Consider the following 18,769-nt stretch of genomic DNA (forward strand, 5'->3'; position numbering starts at 1 on the left):
GCTTCTACCGCCCCCTTGGATCATTACATCGCCCCCACGGGGCTACATTACCCACTTTGGGAACCACTGATCTAACGACGAATGAGATATTTGAATTCAGAAATCGCTGAAAAATGAGGGAAAGAACAGCATAAATTGACAGACAATCACATTGTGTTGAAGCCCGTGATATATACACATGCCACTTGGTAGGTTCCTTGGCGTTACGTAAAAACATTCGCAGGAATGTGACGATTGCGCTGGGTTTTCGCGAACCTTCAGTAGACCTGCAGGTGCGCTACAAAGGCTTGTCTGTCTTCACAGTGTCGCTGGGCCCTGAACAAAGAGATGCCCGTGCATTAAAAATGGCTGTGAGTGGCAAATTCAGCACACAATTTGCTATCCTAATCAATTGCTATACCAATAATTGTCTATTACTACTACTACTACTACTACTAAGCCACACATGTGCACCTCGTGCGGTACGTCTAACGAAACGGTACATGTGTTTGGAATGCGAGCGTACGTGTTATGAACCTAACGTGAATTTTGTTACTGTGTAATACTTGTTATTTGCAGTGGTGCCATCTGCCATCAATTTTTCTAACTATGACTGAAGTGTGGTGATTGAATAACTGCATCGTTGGGGAGGGAGGAGGTCTGTCCAGACTTTCTTTACAGGGTCCTGTTTTTACGAAAATTTTCCTTACTTTTTTGTGAAAAATAAGCAATTTTGTCGCAAGCGCAAATAACCCAGAAGGGTCTGTTTTTCAGATCCGGAATTTTCTGAAGGGTCCGTTTTTTAGATCCAGAATTTTGGGAGGAGAATCCGGAAAACGGATCCAAATTTCCAAATTTTGGCTGGACAGACCACCCCCCCCCCCCGATCGTTGTAGGCCCTAATCATTGTCTGCAAATCTATTTTTCCTCAATTATGACCCTCACATTCTGCAGCAGGTGCCCCTCCCAGCCTGGGTTGTTTGGCGGCTCTCATAGTCAAATGTTTCCCGGGTCCCTATACAGTGAATTTAAAGCGTGATAAAAATATGATAAGAGTCGTCCCCGGGCTGGATGGAGCCCAGTTAGTCCCGTCCCACCCATGCTGAGGGACATGCCGAAAAAAAATCAACTTATCCAATTTTATTGTCACGCGAATCAGTGCCCACGGCCGTCTCAACGCATGGGCATCTCTTTGCTCGGGGGGGGGGGGGCCCAAAGACACTGTAAAGACGACCCTTGGAGTGCCCGCCCGCAAATGCCGCTGTGCGGTCACGTGTTGGGCTCTCGTCCTCGGGATCGAAGACTCGAACTCCGTTGACGGCTTGACGGCACAGTGGTGGACGGCTCAAGTTGGTTTTCTCAGCTTCGAGGTTCGAATGCGAGAGCCACCGCACTCCCATCCGAAAAAAAAAAAAGAAACTCTCTCACGCAGACCTTAAAAACGATGCTTAAATAACATGGAAATTCAAGCATTTCACCATCTTCGATCCAAAACATGGGCGACAGATGGCAGCGCCAGCAAAGAACACGGAACAAGCACACGACTCTGACAACATTTATGCGCTGAGGTCCCACACTTACACTCAGTACACACATTCCCGCATGTGCCGATCCGTTTGAAATTCCGTAGAGGGATGTGTACGGAAGTGCAAGTAGCAGCAGTGTCTGCACATCCACTGATACCCAAATTGTCCGCAAAAAAAAAACCAAGTGCAAGTGTCACATTCCCGCGAGTGTTTTTACGTGATAGGTAAAGAAGACAATGTCCTTCCTTCCTTCCTTCCTGTTTGCCCCCCCCCCCCCGAGACAAGTTGCTTATCACTTATCTCTTCTCACAAATATGTCTTCCTTCTTTTAAAGAGGAGCAAATAAAGACCAAATATGTACTTTGCTTCGGGTCATAACTTTCACTCGAGCATCAGATGATCCCAAACTAAACACAATGCCCCTCCCCCTCTCTCTCCCCCTCTCCTCCCCTTCCCCCTCAGGTTAAAAACGAATTAGTCCAAACTGTGTTTGTTTCTTTTCATTGTTGGTAATCTCATCCTCCATAATCCTAGGGGGCGGGGAAAAGGCCTCCTGCGTTTCCGCTTCTTCTGAAAGAAACGCGGAGATTAGTAGAGTCCTTTCTTACCCGAACCCCTCACGATGTGTGTTCCTCAGGTGATCCTGGTGGTTCTGGTGCATCTGGTGCTTACCGTCGATTCTCAAGGTACAGGCGGGGATCCGAATCCAATTTTAGGTATGTTTTGAAATGGTTTTATTTTGTGTGTGTGTGGGGAGAGATTTCATATGACGAACGGAAATAAAATGATTGACGCAACCACAAGGCGAATGGCGCATTTTCCCAGGGTTCCCTTCCCCCCTCTAGTCAGGGTCGTCTAGAGCAGTGGTTCTCGACCTTGGCAAGCCCGTGGCCCCGGTTTCATTGATTTTTGTGAGTCGAAGGTCCGGTCAAACACAAGACCAACGGAAAATGAACGAGAAAAAAAATGAAATGGCTGATCACTCGCGGCCCGGTATGAATGATGTCAGTGCCCGGTACCGGGCCGCGGCCCGACTGTTGAGAAACACTGGTCTAGAGGGTTTTTTTTTTTTTTTGTTGGAGACCAAGACCCGAATGTTGCATGAATACAAGCATGAATTGTATGCCTCTCCCGTGTAATTTTGAATGGTTTTGAAAAAGTATTTAGCTCCCCCCTCTGCTCCAGCGACTTAGGGGGGGCACCGGATCCGCCAGCACCCTTCTCTTTAATTAGTAGAGGGGGGGGGGATGATTCTCCGTTGAAACCTTGGCCACAGGATTCGATGGCTGAAGTCATTTCATACCGAGCACCGCCCAGGCTCTATCGGCCATTGTTAATTTTAGCCATTGACCCGGATGATGGCTGAAGTCAAGAGGTCTTGGACAAAAATTTATAAGCCATTGATTTGTGGGAAAGTCGGTCAAAATGTAATCAAAATATTTCTATCCCGTTTTTGCGGCCCCTAAAGTTAAAGTTTAGCGGCCCAGTGAGGCCGCACACTTCGCACCTACCAACTCCGGGTCTGCTTACACATCCTGGAGCGGGGGGGGGGGGGGTCCTAGGACTCACTCCTGGCCAGATTTTTCACGGATCCTCTATAGTGAATTTATAGGTGAGAAAAACAAAAAAATGACGAGAATCGTCCCAGGTCCCAGGGTGGGAGCCCTGTCGGCCCCACCCTAGTTGAGAGGGGGCATTCCATAACCTTCCTATAATCATTTCCTGTACGTCCGCCTTGATCCTAATCATTGCCTGTGCTGCTTCTCAGTTACCCTAACCCAGGGTACTTCAACCCTTTTCCTCAGTCGCGAGCACACTGCCTTCATCTATCATCAAAAGAAGAGCACCCTTACGGCACGTTAAACATACATGAAATGACGATGATTTCAATCCTTGAACGCAGTTCCTCTAAGGCAGGGGACTTTAACCTTTTTCTAATCGCGAGCACTTCCTGTACCCACCATCAAAAGAAGAGCACTCTTACCGCAAGTTTGACATACCCATACATGAAATCAGCAATTTCAATTCTTCAATGCGATTTGTACTAGGTTTTTACTTGGAATTGTTTGGTGTTTACTTGATAAAGTGCTCGCGGGCACGACATCGAGCACTCTGATCTGAATACCTCACGGAGCACCATGGTGCTCGCGAGCAACGGGTTAAAGATGCCTGCTCTAAGGTGTTTCGTTGGAACGTTGATCAAATGCTCGCGAGCACGAAATCGAACATCGAGCACTCTGGGTACCTCACGGAGCACCATGGTGCTCGCGAGCAACAGGTTGAAGATGCCTGATCTAAGGCGTTTAGTTGGAACATCGGTCGGATCGGCTCGCGAGCAAGAAATCGGACACGAGCATCGAGCACTCTGGGTGCTTCAGAGAGCACCGTGGTGCTCGCGAGCAACGGGTTGAAGATGCCTGATCTAAGGCGTTTAGTTGGAACGTTGATCAAGTGCACGCATGCACGAAATCGAACACGAGCTCTCTGGGTACCTCACAGAGCACCATGGTGCTCGCGAACAACGGGTTGAAGATGCCCGCTCCTAACCCATCATTTAACCTAATTACCACTCCTGAAATCCACCGTTACACTATTATGCATTAACAATTATGCGCAACTGTTACCCTGGTCAACCTGATGCCTACGTAAAAATGTCTTTACAAATTACTATACTTGATTTTTATTTTCATGTTATGATAAATGACGCAACTGCGGTCAAGTGCCCATACTTGGGGCAATTTCGAACTTTGCACTAAAAAATCACCCCCTCCCCCTAATGAAACGTTGAAGTCTGTCACGGGTGTCTAGGCAGGCACCTACTAGAGATAGAAGACCTCCGCACGGGTTGCCAAGTTCATCTGTATTGTCATTAAGACTTATATACCTAGCAAGTTCGCCACATTTTGAACCACAGCATCCCTTCCCGTTTCTTCTTATTTTGGCGTAAAATCATCTTGTTTGGCTCACAAATACCGCAAGGTGATTGGATGTGGGATCATAGAAATCGCCAATTCTGAGATCATTTCTTTTCCTCACAACGATGATACCGGCACTAGCAGGGAAATTTTTCCCTCCCCCTGAATATTCTGAGGGGGAGGCCTCCTATCTGTAGGAGTTGCTGGTCTAGGCTCGTTTGTAATTATAATTTGAAAATTTTAGGTACGCATGGGGGCAGCGATTCTCAACCTTCCACGGTCCGATTGAATTCTTAATTTTGACTAGAATGCCCGGCCACAAGCATAGCTAATAGCTAATAATTGGGGAAAAATGAAAAACGATGAATCAATCACGGCCCGGTTTGACGACCCCGGTATCGGGCTGCGGCCCGGAGGTGAGAAACATTGACATAGAGTACCTAAAAAAAAAAGTAAATGGCGTTTGTCCCAAGTTAGGCGCGGACACCCTTACTTGGGACAGTATACAAGGGTGAGCCGCTGTGCGTGTGTGTGTAATTTCGTGTACAGTAAATGTGCTTAACATGGGACGGTGCCCCAATGTAAACAAACTTGACTATTTTTTTTTTCTATTCAAGCCGTGCTGCAACTGATAATAAAGTCAATAAAAAAAAGATTGAACCGGGGAGACTTTACTTGACATTGCCCTAAATCAGTGAATCCCTGGGGGAGCGATGGAATGTTCCAGGGGGCGGTAGAAGCTACGGGTATAGCATAGGATTCTATGGGTTAGATAGCGTTGGCGGGGGCGATGGGAGAAAAAAATTCCTGAAGAAGGGGGCGATGTGGGACAAAAAAGGTTGGGGAACTATGCCCTAAATTATAGTCTCCCAAACTTTTTGTTCCATCGCTCCCCTTCTTCAAATTTTTTTTTCTCTCATCGCCCTCCAACTCAAATAAACCCATAGGATCCTATATTCAATCAGTTGGATGTATCGCCCCCTCGGACCATTCCATCGCCCACTTTGGGAAACACTCCCAATGTCTAAACGTAAATGTGGTGCAAACTGACCGATTTTCAGGCAAACACATGGAAAAACTTCTTCTGAACACATTCTACACTGCAACTACTACAACTACTAAACCACACATGTGAATCTTGTCCACTTTCCTATGCGGAATTTCTAACGAACACGTTGGAATGTGTGTGTGTACGCGTTGTGAACCTAACGCGGAGTTTGTTACTGTGTAATGCTTGTTATGTGTAGTGCTGCCACCTGCCACCAATTTTTTTCTAACTACGAGTGAAGTGCAATGATTGAATAATTGTACCGCGTTGTGTAGAGAGAGAGAGGTCTGTTGCTCTCCGTGGTGAGACTTTTTTTTAAAGGGGGCATCGGCTCGCATTCGCAACCTCGAAGTTGGTTGGGTACCTTTGACCTTTTGAAGACCGGAAGCACCCGGAAGCTTCCCATATCTCGGAGAGATATCGAAGCGTTCCCGGAGGATGGGTGTATCCGGAAAAGTTTTATTAAAATCAAAGAAACGTAGTCACACCTCAGACGAAGGCAGCAAAATATAGAATAAAATGAATAAAACTTGATATAACCATCTTGAAACATCAGGAATCGTCAATCCGGAATCGTATAAGGGGTCATTCAAGTATTACGTCAGCATTGAGGGAGGGGAAGGGGGTTTCGGATTTGCTGACTTTTGATGACAAGAGAGGGGGGGGGGGTTGAAGGTTGCTTACGTCATCAACCACCCCTTTTGGAAGATATGAAATATTCTAAGCTGCTGACGGGGTGGGGGGGGGGGAGTTAGTGTTTCACTGACTTTTGCTGACAAGGGGGAGGGAGGGGGTAAAAATGGCTGAAAATCTGCTTACGTGATACTTGAATGGCCCTAACGGATAAATACATACACTATAACACTGTATAAACAATCTAAGGTCGGTATTACACTATAAAAGTTTGATAAAATCCCTTTTATAAAACTCAAAAACTCATCGGTTACATTCGAGCAAATAGAACCAATAAGCTTATTGGTTGAATTTTTCAAGTTTTATAAAAGGACTTTTAGAAAACTTTTATAGTGTAATAAGAGCCAATCTAAGCAATCAAACTTATAAACATGATTATAGCCGAGTAAATCACACTTGATACGTCCTTGCCGTCGATGATCCAATTCCGTCTCTACAGGTGAACGACCCCCTCCCATTCACCCGACGCCGACGTGGTCGGAGATCATATTTCCTCTTAAAGCCGGATTTTCCTAGGAGTAGAATTTCTGCGCCGTGTGCAGCGTGAAAACGCTGATTGGTTAGAAAAAACGCCCTTTTCCAGCCACTCTAACTTTACATTCACGTATTCTGGTAGGGGAGACGGGCAGGGCCGTCTTTAGAGCATCATGGGTCCTCGGGTCAAGTAACTTTTCTGAGACCCTACCTGGGGAATTGTCGAAAATTTCAACTGGTTCTAGATTTTGCGAGGCCCCCCCCCCCCTCTTCTCTTGAAGCCTCCGGGCCGCGCTCATACTTTAGAACCAGGTTTTCCTAGGAGCAGGTTACTACAGCGCGTGCAGCGTGAAAACGCTGAATGGTCAAACAAACCTGAATTTCAGGCTTCTAACCAATCAGCGTTTTCACGCTGCACACGGCGCGAAAGTTCTACTCCTAGGAAAATCCGGTTTAAGATCAATCACTGGGGCTCTTGAACTCGTCATCGCTCAGACGTGCGCTGCCAGTCTTCTTAGTATGTATGCGGTGTAAATTGTTATCGAGGAACAATATAATCCACCGACACCCGAGCAAGGTTCATAGGGCTCTTCAAAACCCTCCTTTTGAAACACAGTGGACCGTTCTCGAGGACAGTACTAAAATAAAATTTTTTGTACATGGGCAAGATGCCAAGCAATGCCATAAAGATCCAATCTCATCACAAGCACACATGGCGTTGTCCGACTTCTTGAAACGTTCTAGATACGTCGGCAATGGACCGTGCTCAGTTATCATAATCACTTTCTCTCTTGACCAAATGGTACCATTCCACCGGACGCGTTTCTGTATCTTGTAGGCATCTTTATGTGCATTCTTGTCCCATAGCTGTTGCCACTTTTGTAACAGGTCACTTTTTTTAGCACCTTTTTGAGGTGACTTGCGTGGCAGCAAGAGTTGTTCTTCCGTTGGGAGATTAAGAGCCTCTTCGACCAATTTGGAAGTTGGACACCACAGAAAACCAACTTCGACCACTACTGTGGCGACGAGGGGGGGGGGGGGGTGTTCAAACCCGGTAATTTCAACAACCGTCAGGGACCAATATAAAAAAAAAATGAAAAGTTCCAGATCGTCCCATGTGTGGACATTTGACTGTACGTAAAGACTCCGAAATCTCTCTTGTAGTGGTGAGTTCACATCTTCTTCGATAACTAATTGTTGTCCTTTCACAGAAGGTTCCACGACACTGCCAACAATATCCTCTACAGACGACGAAACCACGAAAGACGATGACGATACTTTGGTCAAGGAGGTATCCGTGACCGATTCGACGGGAACCGATTCAACGAATGAAGACGGGAACGTCACCGTCTGGGAAAACACTACCTTCAACACCGTGTCCTTCGATACGGATTCCACAACGGCGGAACCAGAAAGTAAGTGTCAGTCGAAGCTTCCTCTTAAAATCCGAAACCCCCCCCCCCCTCTGTTACATGTCATTCTATTCTGATCGCGTGCAGAGGCGGATTTGCGGGTTTACCGCCTATGGGTTGAACGAATTTTGCCGCCCTTCTGCCATTTTCTTGGCCACTTCGAATTCGCCATCCAGTGCAATGGTCTGCTTGTACCCCCCCCCCCCACCACTCCTGTAAATACGCTTGTGTCGCTTAGTCACTCTTTTGGTCTCTCACATTCTTACGCAATCTTTCGGTCACTCACCGTCTTGCGTACTCTTTCGGTCACTCACGTGCTTGCTTACTGATTCGGTCACTCACTGGCTTGCGTACTGATTCGGTCACTCACCTGCTTGCGTACTGATTCGGTCACTCGCATGCGTACGTACTCTTTTGACACACTCACATGCTTGTATACACTCCATATCCCTATTTTGGCTATTCACATGCTAGCACATACTCTAGGCAGTATTTACATGGGATCTCAGCAGGCTATATTCCAGGGCGGAGGAGTGGCAAATTTGAAAATTGAGTGGCCAAAAAAATCATTAAATAATGGGAGAAGAGCGGCAAGATTTTTGTACCCACCATCAATCCGCTTTGGCAGATAGTGAGGGACTAGGTCAGTGAGTGATCTTGAAAGTTCGCAAGAATGTGCATGACCAGAAGAGTGATCTAGAGACCATGTGTGAGCATGGGACTGACCAAAAGATTGACCTAGAGTGTACGCAAGCATTTGGATGACCAAAAGAGCGACCTAGACAGCAAGGTACCAACCAGCAGTGCCGTCTTAAGGCATGGGCCCACCCGGCCCCGGCCTCAAGAGAAAAGGGGCCCTCACAAAAATGATATCTGGTTGAGATTTTCGAGAATTTGCCTGGTAGTACCCATGGCCTCTTAAGACGGCCCTGCCAACCATGTCAGTGAGCGACCAAAAAAAAAAAGAAAAAAAGACCCATGTAAGCATGTGTGTGACCAAAACCCTGTGCAAGCGCTTGAATAATCAAAAGAGTGAGCAAGAAAATGTGTGAGCATGACAGGGCTCAAAAGTGTATGAAAGCATGTGAGTAACCTAGGCGTATTTACTGGAGTATGGGTGGGGGGGGGGGAAGGGGGTTAAAGAGCACAGGTCGGCGAATTCGAGGAATGGATGGTGGAAGAAAATTAGACTACAATGGGGAGAAAAGCGGTGAAATTCTTGTAGCTCATAGCAGCAAAATCGCAATTCCGCCTATGGCTGTAGATGATTTGCAGCAGATCACGCTTTTGGTTCCTCGCTCTCAGGGACTCACTTATCCACATGATTGTACATGATCTAGGTCACTCTTTTGCTCACTCACATGCTTGCAGACTCTCAAAGTCACTCACTGAAGTACTCCACTGCTCTCTGGGCAGAGGCGGATTTGTGGTGAGCTTTTACAAGTTCTTCCGCCCTTCTCCCATTCTACTAATTTTCTTGGTCACTTGCTCCAATTCCCCCCCTCCTCCCCCAACTTGTCACCTTAGCCTCCCCCCACCCCCGTAAATACGCCACTGATCACGAGACTTTTCATTGAGCAAAAAAAATTTGTGATTCGGAAGCATTGTTACTTGTTTTCATTCTTAGTTACTCTGGCGCCGACTTGCGGCAGGTCTTTCTGCAACGGCAATGGCGACTGCTCATCGCTGACGTCGCCACCGGGAGGCAACGCGACGGAATCCAAAACGATGTTCGGATGCTTCTGCGATCGCGGATACGTCGGCTCGAGGTGCGAAACGAAGGACCTCTGTCGATCGACCAGTGGCGACGGGGACAGTGGCGTCACCGGTTTTTGCAGTGGCGGCACGTGCGTTTACAGCGAGGACATGGAGAGAAGATACTGCGCTTGTTTTCAGGCAGAGTTCTGGGACGAGGAGGAAGAGATATGCAAAGGTACGTGGACGCGTTCCCATCTTATCAATATATATATTTTTTTTTCCGTTCTCGCTGATGTTTGAGGAGATTGATTGACATTGTTGTCAGATTATTACGACACGTGTTGTATGAGATCATCCCTCAAGATTCTGGGAAAACGATACCTGACATTTCCCGAAGATTGGCGTGTCACGCCATCACGCCCTGAAGTTTCCGTGAAGTGTTTGATGAAACGAAATCTCTCTCTCAAACATTCCACAGATGTTCAGAAAAGATTACTTGATTTGGCAACGTGATCGCAACTTAACATGTATTTTAGGAATCTTGCAACAAATGATACATGTTTCAGGGGAGTCAGCATGAATAGTTCACGCGTGGGTCGGGAAGCAAATAATAAATATTTCATGGGTTTGTGAAATAAAGATAAATACTTCAGGGGTCACATAAAACAATTGTAGAATATTTCGGGAGTTCTGCAACCTATGATATATGTTTCGGGAGTTTTGCATAAATATTTTAGGGGTCGTGAATCAAGTAATACATTTTTGAGTTTGTGGAAAAAAAAAGATGATTATTTGAGGGATCATGAAACAAGTGTTGAAAATGTCGGGAGTTTTGCAGCCTATGATATATGCTTCAAACGTTTTGCAACCTGCGGTATATGTTTAAAGAGAGAGTTGTGCCTAATCGTTCAGGCAAGTCGTGAAACAAATGATAAATACATCATGGGTTTTTATAAAAAGGATGAATATTTCAGAGCTCTTGAAATGATTGTTCAATATTTCAGGTGTCGTGCAGCAATGGTTAAGTATTTCAGGAGTTTTGCAACAAATGATATGTGTTTCAGAAGTCTTGCTTAAATATTTCAGGGATCATGCAACAATGGTTAAATATTTCAGGGGGGTCGTGCAACAATGGTTAAATATTTCAGAGGGTCGTGCAACAATGGTTAAATATTTAAGGGGGTCGTGCAACAATGGTTAAATATTTCCGAGGGTCGTGCAACAATGGTTAAATATTTCAGGGGTCGTGAAACAATGGTTAAATATTTCAGAGGGTCGTGCAACAATGGTTAAATATTTAAGGGGGTCGTGCAACAATGGTTAAATATTTCAGGGGTCGTGAAACAATGGTTAAATATTTCAGGGGTCGTGAAACAATGATTAACTATTTCACGAGTTTTGGAACAAATGACATGTGTTTCAGAAGTCTTGCTTAAATATTTCAGGGATCATGCAACAATGGTTAAATATTTCAGGGGGTCGTGCAACAATGGTTAAATATTTCAGAGGGTCGTGCAACAATGGTTAAATATTTAAGGGGGTCGTGCAACAATGGTTAAATATTTCCGAGGGTCGTGCAACAATGGTTAAATATTTCAGGGGGTCGTGCAACAATGGTTAAATATTTCCGAGGGTCGTGCAACAATGGTTAAATATTTCAGAGGGTCGTGCAACAATGGTTAAATATTTAAGGGGGTCGTGCAACAATGGTTAAATATTTCCGAGGGTCGTGCAACAATGGTTAAATATTTCCGAGGGTCGTGCAACAATGGTTAAACATTTCAGGGGTCGTGAAACAATGGTTAAATATTTCAGGAGTTTTGCAACAAATGATATGTGTTTCAGGGGTCTTCCATAAATATTTTAGGGACCGTGAATCAAGTAAGAAACTTATGACTTTGTGAAAAAAATATGAATATTTCAGGGATGAGGGGTTGTGAAATAATTGCTAAATAGTTTAAGAATTTCGCAACCTATGGCATATGTTTGAAGAGTCCTGCATATACGTTTCAGGGGTCGTGAAACAAACGATAAATATTTCAAAATGATCTGTAAAATAATGATAAATATTTCGTGAGACAATTGGGAAATATTTCAGGAGGTCATTTAGCGAAAGGGGAAATACTTCAGGGTCCGTACAATTATGGAAAAATATGTCACGGGGTAGTGCAACAAACGTTAAATATTTCAGGACAGTTACAACAATTATAAAATATTTCACGAGTCGTGCCAACGGCACCGACGTACGTATTTCAGAAAGAGTTCAATAAATCCCGAGCAGGACTAGTCTTGAAATTTATAAAAGAGATTTTGATTTCTGAATAAGGTTCCCAGGGGTGCTCGAATCCTGGATACAAATTATTGTGGGGGACGCTAGAGCACCCAACGCCACTGATTATGCGATAAAATCAGCCAAGTAAACGGGGCAGTCTTAAAGATTGTGATTTGCTGAAAATACACGATCAGACTTGAGTGTTTTTAAAGTGTACTCACAATCTCTCCCCTCACTCTTATAAAACATACTCACATCTGTACCTCCCCCACTATTATTGTTTTATTATTATCAGATATTGTTGTTGGCTTTAGCAGTCGAAAGCAACAATTCTTTCTCCTCAGTATCTCGTTGTTTCCGAACAAAGAACCCGTTCAAGTCGGAATTCACAGAGATAAATTCTAAAGTCTAGTTGTAAGTGAGGAAGAGATAACAGCGTTTTATCTCGGGTTTATCTCTTTCCTCTCGTTTTGCACGCATACATAATACATGACAAGCGGTATTTGAGAAGCCGTGTAATAAGCTTAATATAAAGTTCATTTATTCTTCGTGGTGTGAAGGAGCGCCACACACACAAGGTGTTCTTTCGGTAATAAACACTTTGGACGAGGCTGGTGGTAACTTGTTTGAGGAAAAGAACAGAAGCGAAGTTGCATAATTGTACGAGATCATTTCCTTTTTATGCGCATGTCTACCTATGCTCAGGGTCGTCTTAACAACATCATGAGCTCCCGGATGGAAAGATGCTCAGAGTTTCAACTGCGCCAGTTCGACCCGAAGTGTTCCAGAAATTTCAAATTTGGAATTTTATATGTTACTAACTTACTAACCGAAACGGCGACCCAGTCCATATTCCGAAGAATTTCTAACCGATAGGTCACCGCCGGGGTAAAAAAGTGTATGATAGGGGGCAGGAAGAGTCAAGAAGGTGTGAAAAACCAAAGCACAAATGCTAGTCCGTTGCATTCCGAGTATCATACAATACACAATTTTTACATGAAAATAGATGAGAAAAAAAATCACGTTACAAATTATATGTGAAACGCAAACGGCTAGGGGAAGCGTTACGCACTTCCTAGTCCATGAGTAATTATAGAGGATAAAGAGTGTGACTATTGCGGTCGCAAGATGCATAGATACATAGTTACAAGGGAGTATACAAAGCATATTATATATGCACACGTAATGTATCAAAACTACAGAAACTAAGAAAATTGGAGAAACAGGTTTCAGTCAACAATGTGAATACATCGGGAATATTCCGAGGGAGTTTTGGAGAAATATGATACTAACTACAATATCCAGCGGCGTAATTACAATCCCTACTTTCTTAGTAACACAGGAAGCATTAGCACAGGTGATTGGTTACTGCGAGCAAAAAAGCTAGCAAGACGTCACGAGAAGTGGAGTTTTGGGCGAAACTGAATTTCAAAGTTCATAAACGAAAAATGAAAGCATTTTTTATTGAATCAGTAAATGATAGCTGGGCAGCTGTTATTATTGTTTTCTCGATGCACGTGAACCGCATTCAATTAAATCAGAAACAAAAATGGAAACATTTTTTAATAAATCAGTCAATGACAGCAAAAATGGGGGAAAAAAGGATGGGGTTTTCAGATTGAATCGAACACACAACCTTCGGTACGTGAGTCTCGTACTATAACCATCACTCCAACGATGAATGTCGGGGTGGACACAATTAAATGTATCTATTGTTAAACTTCGGCAGCAAAAATTTCACCATGAGTGAGGGTAATGGTTCATCACTCATTACGGCCAATCACGATGCGCTAAATTTCTACAATGTAGCTAGAAATGTAAGGATTGTTTATAGGCTACCCGGCGCTGCTCGGGTTATCTCTAGATACTGGGAGCATTGGAGAAGTGACAAAGGAAAGAAATGTAAAGGGATGTTCCCACCTAAAATTGCCACCTCCTAAATTTTGCCGCCCGGGCAGTTGCCCCACCTCCCCGCCCCATCTAGTTGTGGCCCTGGAGGGTGGGCCCATGCGTTAAAACGGCTTTGTATATTGGCCCTGGAGGGTGGGCCCATGCGTTAAAACGGCTTTGTATATTCTAAGGTTAGGTATGTTGGTTGAATGGGAAGACTTTAGCAATAGACTTTAGAATAGAATCTAGACAATAACATGAGCTTTATGGTCGAGGGGTTTGAAATGCTCGCAGTTGCTCGAAATACTTTGTTACATGACACTTGAAATACCCTGGGACGTGACCCTTGAACATGGTGTTATGATATGATCCTTGGAATACTCTGCCAAGATAATACCCTGCGGCATGACTATTGAATCATTGCTGATTGTAACGAATATCAAATCTTGCAATTGTTGCACAACGATAATCAATTGTTTCGGGGGTCGTATAACAATGGTTGGAGTCGAAAATCATCATTTCTCATCTTTTTTTAAATATTAAAAAATATTATGCAGTTGGATACACAAATATCACGAACAAAACTTCCTATTACAAAATTTCATTGTTCCTAGTTTCATGAAAAACTTGTAACAAATTGCAAGCTCCGGCACTAATTGCAGATTGTTCGCGACTCTGTAAGTATCAGTAGCTGGGGAAATTTTTTTTTGTGCATATATATGTGCGAGAAAAGTAATCCTTAACCAAGGAAAATGAATTGAGTGAACATTCAGGATATCTCTTTGACGATGGCTTCGCCCCACTGGCCTCTTGGATGAACAGTAGTTGTAACTCATGCTTAGCGAGGTGCCTGTCGTGGTACAGCTCATTCAAAGGTCTTGTATGGCCGAACACATAGTGAGGTAACCACGAGGTACGGAAGTGCACAATAGGGACTACCGACGGAAATAAATTGCATTGCTTTGTTCTACACCGCACCCCTATTCGAGAAGCGAGACAAAGAAGAGAAAGAGGTTATTCAACGAGGTGCGCGACTTGAACAAACCTGTTTGTTTTCACCTCGATCTGCTGATTGGTCCGTTTTTCCCCTTTCCTTCTTCTGCGGAGAGATTCCCATCATCATCATCACACTTTATATTTCAGAACCCCCTTCCGGCTATTTTCTCTATCTTCCTCCTCCTCTTTTACTGTGTGCGGGTATCTCTTCTTTCCTCCCCCCCCCCCCCCCAATGCATTTTTTTCTTCCTGGTCGCAACTCTTGTAACTCGAATGGGGAAATATTTCGTGGGGGTATGTGCAATGACGGTTCAAAAGAACTTATGAAAGAAGGTCAAGTATTTTCGAGGGTCATGCAAGAACAGTCAAGAACCTGGAGGTTCCGTAAAGTTAACTTGTCGAAGAAAGGGGAACCAAGTCAACTTGTGCTTCCGTCAACTATTTTAAGAGCCATGCAATGATGGTTAAGACTTTGGCGGTCGTGCAACGGTAATCAAGTATTTTGGAGGTCGTGCAATGATAATCAAATATTTGGAGGTCGTGCAACGATGGTCAGGACTTTGGGGAGGGGTCATGCAACTATAATCAAGTATTTTGGGGTCGTGCAACGGTAATCAAGTATTTCAGGAGCCATGCAACGATGGTCAAGTATTTCGCAGTACGTGCAACGCTAATCAAGTATTTGAAGGTCGTGCAAAGATGGTCAAGTATTTCGGGAGGAAGGGGACGGTCGTGCAACAAATGTTCGGGACAACATTTCAGGGAATTTATAATCTCTTGACGAATCTTGGGGAAACATTCACCTTTCTCTGAGACTGACGTTTCTAATCGTGGAACTCGCCTCTGGCCAAAGAAGATATAATTTATATAAGACATATTTTTTTAGTAATTGTGTTTTTTTATTTTTTGGCGTTTGAATAATGCCTAATAAGAGTTTCTGCCTGCAGGAGCCACACCACCGTGCTTCCCGAATCCATGCTACAATGGTGGCGCGTGCCACTCGACTAGTCCTAAAGACTTCAACTGCTCCTGTCCGAGAGGTTACGCAGGTTCTGATTGCAGTTACGAGTACCTGTGCGGCTATGACAACGACGATGACCACCATCATCAGTTGGAGAGCGGCAGTTGCGGCAGGACCGGCGTCTGCAAGCTGGATGCGGAGAAGAAGATTTACTTCTGCGACTGCGGTCGGGATCATTACTTCGACTCTACTATCATGTCCTGCACACGTAAGTGTGATACGTGCAATGAAGGCGGTGGGGGGTGGGGGGGGGGGGTTCCACCTGAATCAAATCTGTTCGGAACGGATATCTCGAATTTCGTTTCAGTTTTCATGTTCAAACTTCCAGAGCCCCATTTCCTTTAACAAAGATGATTGCGATCTGCATTCTTGAGCTGCCTCCGAAAATCTCTCTAATGAAATATTTAAACGAGATCTACACTGGCTTCCAAAAGTTAAGCACGCGACGGCTTATATCACAAAACAACACCACTTTAACCCCTTCGCGTACAAACTGTTGGTGATAAATTTCAATGATCTGTATTAGACATACATGCGATAAACGTGGAAGCCCTTTTCCACGTTAAAAAAAAGGAAGAAAGGGAAAGAGAAAAAGAAATAAGGGTAGGGAAGAACAGTACAGAGATATATTCGATAAGAGAGTATTAGTACAGTGCCTCGCTTTTTCGCCCTCACCTATGAACTTGTTGTTTAGTTTTTACTCGCTCTCTTTCTCACTTCTATGCACAGTATATAATAGAAGCATTAGTTCTCTGAGAAAGACACACACACACATATTAAGGCGCGTATGCATTAGCACGCGACCTTGGAACGCACGACCCCATCAGTGGTTCTAATTCGCTCGTGGGCACAAAAACTCCCTTTGTGTCCCTTTCTTTCCTTTGTGTTCGTTGAAAAACAATATTCCAGGTGGGTCCATTGTGTGTGAAAACAGCTCAATAACCGTTCACAACACCGTACAAGTTACTGAACAACCAGTTGCGAATGCTTTCATTGCATGATCCGCTCCTTTATAAGTATGTGTGTGTGTGTGTGGGGGGGGGGGGAAAGCTGAGAAGAACCGCATCGTTAGAGCATCGTTATCTCAGTCACCCGTTATCTCGGTGAGATATCTCGATGGTGGTGAGGGAACAAAAGAGGGAAAACACATACACACAACTTTCAAAGACGTGGTATTTGAGCGTACAGTCCCTTCGACGCACAGTACTGGGAGATATTGTGCTTCTCAGTGACGCTGCAACCATATATGTAACAGTTGTGGAGTTCGCTCGTCGATTCCAATCAGTATATTGGCTACTGTAGCAATATACTGATTATGGAAACAATTCCAAACAAGTCAAACAGCTGTCCAGAGACCTGTGCCCAGGGTGGTTTCCACCTTCGAGGCGCGAATGCGAGCCGATCACCTCCGTTTAAAAGTCTTGCTCTCTGCGGCATCTGTAACGGTAGAATTATTCAATCATTACACTTCATTCATAGTTGGAAAAATTGATGGCAGGTAGCAGCACTATAACAAGCCATTACACAGAAACAAACTCCATTTCACGTTCACAACACGTACAAGCGCGTTTTCCTGCATGGCCTCCCCATAGGGTCCATCTAGGGTTACCATCTTCTCTGATGATCGATATATTGCGATAGTAGTCAAGTGGAATTCTTCACAACTGTTACATCAATTGTTGCAGAGTCATTTTGGTAAGACTATATTTGCCAGTATACTATAGTACTAGTACTATACCATAGTACTACCCCATAGTACTATACGCCGAAGGCTTCACATGAAGATACTGTACCGGCGAGTACCACGTACTTGTGTTTCATTAATCCAGAGGGGTGAAGAGACTGAAGTGATGTCGTTATGTCATATAAGCCGTCGCGTGCTTAACTTTTGGAAGCCAGTAACCGTTGCCATCTAACAAGTTTTCTTTGCCTATATTTCAGCCGTGAATCGTCCCTGCAAACCTGATCCCTGTAGCGGCCACGGGTCATGCTCGGTTGCTGAAGATGGATCTGCGAACTGCTCTTGTCACGGGACGTATTCGGGTGAACGCTGCCAGACCAAAGATCTGTGCGTAACGGACGGCAATGGGGCTGTCTGCCCAAACGGCGAATGCAAGATATCCGATGATGGGATTACCCGATTCTGCCGGTGCGACCAGGGCTACTTCCTTGACGAGTATCTTGGTTCGTGCACAGGTATGAGCCTCTGGTGGACAGAAATAGCCTAAGAGACATCGGAGGTTGATTCTATTGTGTCAAACTCAAACTTTCATTCGGTGTATTGGTAACCGTATCCTGCGAAAAGATGTTGATACTGTAGCATGGTACCTCAATAAACCCTCATAAATCTAACATTTTCTTTCTCCTCCCCAGAAATCCGACCACCCTGTGAGCCGAACCCTTGCTCCAATCAAGGCGCCTGCCAAGATTCTTCCGACGAAGACTTCAACTGCACCTGTTCCAGAGGATTCTTCGGAGACCGGTGCAACTTCAGGGATAGATGCGTACTGGACGGAGGGAACGTATTCTGCGGGAAAGCTCAATGCGTTGTCGACGCCGACAGAGACACGTTCTCGTGCAGGTGCCCGAACGCAGATGAGTACTTCGACTATAGGAGAAGGCGATGTGAAGGTATTCGATGAGAGTGAAAAAAAAAATCCATTTCCGATACCCCTTGTACACAGACAGGTGACATTTGGAATCACGTCGTCATTCTTTGCGCTTCTTGTGATAAGAAATGTGTGTATTTGTTACTGACGGAAGTTAGTTTGCGAATTGGCTGGCCCAGTTGATCCGGCCACTGTCCGAATCTACAGGGCTTTCACTGGGCTTTATTCGGTCCCAC

The 18,769-nt window shown here is 44.6% G+C and overlaps 1 protein-coding gene across 1 annotated transcript in view; it reads left to right on the forward strand.

Moving 5' to 3' along the window:
- Positions 1–1,986: 1,986 nt before the first annotated feature.
- The window catches only part of LOC149080859 (uncharacterized), a 55,478-nt gene continuing 38,695 nt past the window's right edge, over positions 1,987–18,769 (forward strand). The window contains exons 1-6 of the mRNA XM_089237536.1: positions 1,987–2,221; positions 7,847–8,050; positions 9,675–9,980; positions 15,851–16,132; positions 17,866–18,120; positions 18,298–18,555. Coding sequence (XP_089093662.1) covers positions 2,128–2,221; positions 7,847–8,050; positions 9,675–9,980; positions 15,851–16,132; positions 17,866–18,120; positions 18,298–18,555 — 1,399 coding nt within the window. The 5' untranslated portion in view covers positions 1,987–2,127. The remainder of the gene's footprint in view (positions 2,222–7,846; positions 8,051–9,674; positions 9,981–15,850; positions 16,133–17,865; positions 18,121–18,297; positions 18,556–18,769) is intronic.

This window comes from Pholcus phalangioides, unplaced genomic scaffold (genome assembly GCF_987345545.1).
Source record: "Pholcus phalangioides strain wild (caught in Gottingen) unplaced genomic scaffold, Ppha-v1.0 ptg000010l_1, whole genome shotgun sequence".
Classification (NCBI taxonomy): domain Eukaryota; kingdom Metazoa; phylum Arthropoda; class Arachnida; order Araneae; family Pholcidae; genus Pholcus; species Pholcus phalangioides.